The sequence below is a fragment of the Cryptotermes secundus genome, unplaced genomic scaffold (genome assembly GCF_002891405.2).
Source record: "Cryptotermes secundus unplaced genomic scaffold, Csec_1.0 scaffold62, whole genome shotgun sequence".
Classification (NCBI taxonomy): Eukaryota; Metazoa; Arthropoda; class Insecta; order Blattodea; family Kalotermitidae; genus Cryptotermes; species Cryptotermes secundus.
The window spans coordinates 2,332,870-2,339,929 of record NW_019727786.1 but is presented as its reverse complement, the minus strand read 5'-3'; the positions used below and the strand labels follow the sequence as shown (position 1 = coordinate 2,339,929).

The window sequence follows — 7,060 nt, the reverse complement described above, 5'->3', positions numbered from 1 at the left end:
AAAAAAAAATGGAATGTACACACAATTTTGTTCCATTCTGTGTTTCTCACAATTTATCTCAGAAACAAGACTCCTATCACAAAAGGAAGAGAAGGGAGCTCAACTCTCCAGCAAATTATGTGCAAATGACTCAGATGGATTACCAGGAAAAGGAAGGAAGGCACTGAAACTGTGCACTGCTTAGTGCATGTGTACTGTACATGCAATCCTCATGATACTGCATAATTCAAGGTTAACTGTCAATGACCAAGTTGATATGACTTCATGAACTTCTTGATAAAGATAATAGTCAATTTGTAATCTGATGCAGTAATTATATTCCACAAGCAGTAAAATGCAGAATAATTCAAATCATAAATAAGCAATAATAATTTTGCAGTCTTCTTTAGATAACTTCTGTACCATTAAAACTGACTGAAAGGCATATTAGGTGGTAAACCTTGAGCGAACTGACTCATGCCACTGGGTGAGTAGTAGCTAAAAAAAAAGCCTTGGAAGGAGCTTAGTGAACAAGCACATGGAGTAATACAACCCTGTAAGTAAAGTAAAGTAAGTAAAGCTATCCCTGTAACAGGCCGTGAAGGCCCATAGGGTTGTAAGATGTTGAGGGTCCCACATTACCTAGACAATTGGCTCAAACACGGCGGTAAGGTTGTCAGCCTTACGCACCGGCCGCGCTTTACTCCCCAGGAAAATTATTTAATTAATATCTGGTGCTCATTTCTGTTAGAGGCTGAGTCGACCCCAGGGCCATAGAGCAGCTAGAAGGATTAGGTCAATTGAAAAAAAAATTCAATGACCTAATCGGGACTTTAACCTGCGGCCTTCAATTAGGGCACCGAAATAAACTGTAGCACATAAAGACCTATTTGGCCCTAATAGCTTCTAAACAGCCATGTGAAGCCAGACTCAGATTGCAAACACCCAACACTGTTTTATTACTGCCTCGTGTCATTATCCTAGTAACTGACTTAATAATGGGAACATTGCATTGAATATTAAGCATGACAATATGACAAACCTGAACATTTTCTGTCTGCCATCCAGAAGTTTTGAATTGTATCTTTTTCTTATCTAAACTTTCATCTTGAAGATATTTCATTAGACTCTGAAAAAGTAAATGAATACATAAACTGTTACCAGACATTCAAAGAACACACTCAGAGGTACAAGCCACTACTACAACAAAAACCATTATCTCCCTTATCTGCAGTTTCCAAGCTCCACTGATTTTTGAATACAGGCATCTTCCTAATTACAAAAACTCCTTGTTAACATTATTTCATAAGAATCTTTTTAATTTTTTATGGAACAGTACAGAACAATCATACCACTTGTCTGAAAAATTGGATTCATAATCAGCTAAAATGAGCGATATTAAAGTTAAACGAATTACACACACTTCAATGAAAATGAAGATAGTACCAACAATTTCAAATAGAATGATTCTGAGTTACTCAGTCACCTTTGGAATGAAGCTATTACACAAATATAAATCATGGTGGCAGTCAATAAATACGAAAATTTAATCTACCTCTAAGCACTTGTTATTTGGAGATCCCATACTGTCATAGTATTTAATAGTTTTCTTGCGAAAATCAATGGCAGCCATGCACCAATGGACTCCAAGATGAACAGGTACAATAATGAGGTCATAGGAAAAGATGTCAACCTAAAAGAAAAAAATTCATGCCTTGTACCATTTTAATACATGGAAAGTAACTCTGAAAGTACTGAATACGCAGGTAGGTACAGGTAACAAGGGGTGATCCTCCAATCCTCCAGCTTGAAGGACAGGACCAATAACTCTTACCACAAAAATATTTTGTTCAAATATCATATTGCTTCAGAAGAGATAGGGTCATATGACAGCAGTCTGCATGCAGGTGTCACAGTTGTAATCATAATAGATATTGACTGTCATGAGAACTATGGATGTGTTGACAGATGCTGTAAGCACTGTGACAATGTACTTCAAAATAAACAGCTGATTTTATATTTAATTTAATGGTTAGATGTATGGATTGTAGGCTATTTAATGATGCAGTATCAACTGCAGTGGAATCTTGTACTTCGTGACTGTCATCTACTAAACAAGCGTTTTCTTTTACGGTAACAGTTTTCATGAATTCCATATGGGCATACTCAAGACAGCTAGATCAAATGCTTCTGTTAGCCATTTTTTATAGCTAATACAAAGATCACTGGCTGTCATTAGAATTAAAATCAATTTATCTTCCTTGATTTCATTTGATTCTTGATGTTTCCAGTTTATGCATACTTCCATTATACTTGCCTGCCCCGGGTTATTTTTAAATACTGACCCCAGGTGGGCCAATGCTAGTCTGAAAGGACCGGGCTCAGATTTTGCTTACCTTTATTCAACACAGTTTAAAAGATTCTGTACAAATAAGCTTATACAAAAACATACATTCATAAGCAGATATTAACTAAAAATTGTATGAGGAAGAGTCAGTAAATAGGTCACAAATGGATATAAAATGTAAAACATGTGATATTTGAACCTGGAAAAAACATTTATTTTTTGACATATCCTCCACAAACACTGATACACTAGTCCCATTGCTTTACCATGTGTCAGAACCCACAGCACAGAAGTATTTTGGCTGCTGTCTCAGCCACTTCTGCACCTCCCTTTCGAACTTCTTCATCATCACTGAAACATTTGCCATGTTTCTCAACTCACTTGTGAACTGCTTTGTGCAACACACATTTCCCACTGTAAACAGGAATTTCTTTTATGAATATCCTTTGTACTGAGTACTTCTTCCCACACAAAACACACAACCAAACACTGCTCTTGGATAGTAGAGTTCTCAAGCACAGTCACCATTTTGACTACTGAAACCAACCTCTGAACAAGCACGTGCACATTTGCTACTTAGACTGTCATGAAGCTGCACTGTGCTGCTACCTAGTGATACACAGAGAAAACCTATTACATCCATTACAGCTGTTTTACTTCCATTTGTGACCTATTTACTAACTCATCCTTTTATTATACAGCAGCAACATGCTGTAATAAAGAGTACCTTCCTTGTCCACCTCTTCAATACAGCATGTCCACCAGATAACAGTCTTGGATAAAAGAATGTATTGAAGGTGTAAACTGATGGATAATTATCCAGCTTCCCACGTTCCTTTAAAAGTTCCATGTAGAAGTTTATTACCTAAAACAAACAGTTATAATGATTACACATCCCATAAATATGTAACCGTTATATTTCAAAATATATACTGTCACGGGTCTTGGGCGTATAACACGACAAATAACTTCACGTCGTATTTGATATAGCGAATTTTATTTCACATTCGCACTTACAATCACCCAAATTACAGATTTACGATTACAGCTATCTGCAGTATCACAATTAGTACACTCCAAATGCCACAATACAACTGGTTGGTTGCTGGCTAACTCGGAACTAACTCGGAGGTAGCTCCAGGACTAACTGTGAATAGCCTTCGCTGCGCCTCATGTAGCCTCGATCGGACAATACAGAAAACGGCCACGTAATATGCACCCTTGTTGCCTGGCGCTGTGTTGCTAGCAACGCTAGCGGTAGTAACCGCTGTTACTACCGTCGTCTCTCGCAATCCTGGTTACCCGCGCTGCCTAGCAACCCGCGCTGCCCTTGGTGACGTCATCGCTGTTGACTCGCTTTGCATAGCGACCAGGATGCTAGGACTCGGCTAACTTCGGCTCACTTCAGCTTCGCTCGGCACCGCTCGTGACGTCACCGCGGGGAGAGTTGCGAGGTGATTACTTGCCTATTACGCGAGTGCTACGTTACCGCTACGTGCAGCTGGGGAGGTAGGGGTCAACATGTCACAATACTATAAATTCCATATCGCTCAATGCCTTTGAAATTCATTTACTGTCAATAAAAATCTATTGATTCAAAGCAAATCATACTACACATGCAGTGCAAGCATAAGTAAGTAAAAAAGGTAAAGCTATCCCTGTAACAGGCCATGAAATCCCATAGGGTTGTGAGACGTTGAGGGTCCCACTTTATCTAGACAATCGGCTCAAAGATGGCGGTAAGGTTGTCAGCCTTACACGCCGGCCATGCTTTATTCCCCAGGAAAATTATTTAATTAATTCCTGGTACTTATTTCTGTTAGAGGCTGAGTGAACCCCAGGGCCATAGTGCGGCTGGAAGGATTAGGTCAACTGAAAAAGATCCAATGGCCTCGATATTTGAACCCACGACCTTCCGACTTGTAGCATAGTGCCATAACAGAATTAATAAAACTAATAAAATTGCTCACTATAACAAGTATTCATAATATCATAAACGGACTGAAATACACAATTTCGAAGCCCAGCTTTTAGTTATATATATATTATTATACAGCACTGAAGTTTAAAAAATTAATGCAGGCATCACATTGTTCATTCTTTCTTCTGAGTCTGCAATAAAATGTTGTGAAAATGCAAAATTAGCTACATCACGTTCATCTGTCCATCTGTCTATCTGCCTGTAACAATTTGTGAACCTGTAAATGAATTTTTATGAAGATTTATATTGGGGAATTTTACTAAAATTTGTCATCATATTTTAATTTCAATTGAGATCAGACAGCAATAGAGGACACTTCACACAAAGACCAAAACACATTTCCGATTCCTGTATCTCTTCAATTACATTTGTAACTGTCAAACTTTCTTTGATGTCATAATTGCTTTGGTGGCAGAACATAATGAAATTTTGATCAAAGTACACTTTTCCTACCCCTAATTTCTAGGTGTCCTTCTGGTTTAAAATCCAAATTTCAACTGCAAAAACGATGACAAGAAATAGGATTATTTATGATACCTCAGATGTTATCAAATATGCTACATTAAGGAATAAAGGACGAGAAATTTCATGTTCGTAATTTATATTTCGGCTGTATTAATAACTCTTCCATTTCATATAATGAAAAGAGTAAATGGGGGGGTTATATCAGACACATATGAATAAATTTACTAACTTACCTCATCATTCAACCAATTGAGACCAGCCAATGTCTGCATATCATGTCGCTTTATAGGTAAACCGAAAGCCTCAACAAGAACTTCATTAGACGGTCTGGGAATAAGTGCTGATTCAATAACATCCTGTTGTAATGATAAAAAGGACAGAAATGAGAAAGAGAGCATAACAAATACAGTTACAAACAGCAAGACTCTGGGTTCCTATTGCAATATGAACAGAAACACATTCCATATGCCTCAGGAAGACAAGGACTCTCACAGAAGCATGACTTCAGGATTTATCTGACACATAATAAAAAATGCAAAGAATCTACAAACTTATCTTCAGGAATGTGTTCATTAACATTTGCTGTAAAACTACCTACCTATCAAAATAGGGACAAAATGTTACATAATTTTCATTTCAACAAGATGTTCCAAGAGCTAGAAACACAAGAGCAGTTCCACTGTACCTGCATCTGTGAGGTCAGCTCAGGAAGTGCAACCTTTTCCTCCTCAAGAATTATTTCATCATCAAGGATGGCATCTGTGATTTTTAAGTAGTTTGTCATCCGTTCCAGTGCCTTCACTTGTAATTTCTTTTCACGTTTCTGAAAATGTGAGGCCTTCAACTTTTCTTCTTCTTCCTGTTTCTTTCTTGCTTCTTGCTTTTTCTTGTACTTCTCATCACTATATTCAAATTAAACACACATGATTACAGGTAACTCAAATACATATTACCCCTTCTGTGTGTCTCAAAGGGAGAATAATACTACATCCTAAAAGAAGTACACATACTTACACACTGATTAAATACACTGAAAGTTAAAGGGCTAAATGACCATCTACTCAGTGGCAAGAGTTTAATGACATGGCAGCAAGGAACTATAAAATGCCCCATGATTTCATGTTGTACCTTCAGGAAATGATTCTCGAGATTATTCTGAGTGAAAAATATAATGCCTACATGGGCCCTGCTCTCAGCAGTCTTGGAGCTATGGGCAGTGAAAATGCGGCTTGACTCAGGTAAGCTGTCACTGGAAAAAAGTATTTTTATCGGGAAAAGATAAAACCATTGGACTGTACAGCTTATGTAGCTTTCCACCATCAGTTGGGTGCACAGCCTGGTTTGTTTCAAAATGGAATGTGTAACCTTATAAAGAAATGCAGTACTATTAATGTGTCTTATGGCACCCAAAAATTCATTAAGTAGTTCATCTCTTGTCCCCCACCTTGTGTTCATGCACCATGGTTTCCATGCAACCCTACAACATTATATAATGAAAGGAGCTTATGTCTGATCCATCAGCTATAGAACTGTCCACTTAGACACCATGTGACATTCCTACTTTAATGCAGGGGTGCTCTGTCATGGCGGTACTATATTTGCCATCATGTTCTCACAGCAATGTTCTCTAAGAGAACCAGCAGCAGTTTATCTTGCAATAATCCAGAATTAACACATCCATACCTGTCATTGACATGCCCTACATTTCAAATAACAACTCCAAAATTGCTTAGAAAAAGACCAGGGACATACAATAACTGAGACCAGTATTCACAGAGATAAATAAAAAAATATGTAGGCATATGTCTTCAAGCTAAGATATTCACCGTGGTCTTGGAAACCAGTGATAGCAAATGATATGTATGCTGTGCTTAGGGCATTTATGTAATGAGGATGCTGGCCTGTGTCCTAACTACTCCAAGAATTATCACATCAACCTGAATTGCCAAGGCACTGTAAACCCCATTCTCATACTCTACAGCTATAAGACAACTTGGTAGCAAAATATGAATTAAATTACAGTCATTTCAAAGCATGAAACCTTTGCAAATCTAAAACCCCCTTTCACACAAAATTAAAAAAATCACTTACATGCTTGTTAGAAGATCAGCACTACAAAAATAATTCGATTTTAATGCATCTGCCAGGGAATTTGTCCTTATGAAGGGAAATTCTACAATCCGTGGTGAGTCACCATCTTGTTTGGAAGCTGCAATAATATATATATATATATATATAAAATATATTTGGTGAAATAACTCTACATAGTTTACGCAAAGGTGTCTTCT

General features: G+C 37.6%; 1 protein-coding gene across 4 annotated transcripts in view; it reads right to left on the bottom strand.

The window, feature by feature from the left end:
• The window catches only part of LOC111864901 (sentrin-specific protease 1), a 38,628-nt gene that overhangs the window by 2,696 nt on the left and 28,872 nt on the right, over positions 1-7,060 (bottom strand). For all 4 annotated transcript variants that reach the window (XM_023852501.2, XM_023852498.2, XM_023852500.2 and 1 more), the window contains exons 9-14: positions 6,864-6,981; positions 5,458-5,674; positions 5,006-5,128; positions 3,054-3,191; positions 1,535-1,672; positions 1,022-1,108 (exon numbers count right to left, since the gene is read on the bottom strand). In XM_023852501.2, coding sequence (XP_023708269.1) covers positions 1,022-1,108; positions 1,535-1,672; positions 3,054-3,191; positions 5,006-5,128; positions 5,458-5,674; positions 6,864-6,981 — 821 coding nt within the window. The remainder of the gene's footprint in view (positions 1-1,021; positions 1,109-1,534; positions 1,673-3,053; positions 3,192-5,005; positions 5,129-5,457; positions 5,675-6,863; positions 6,982-7,060) is intronic.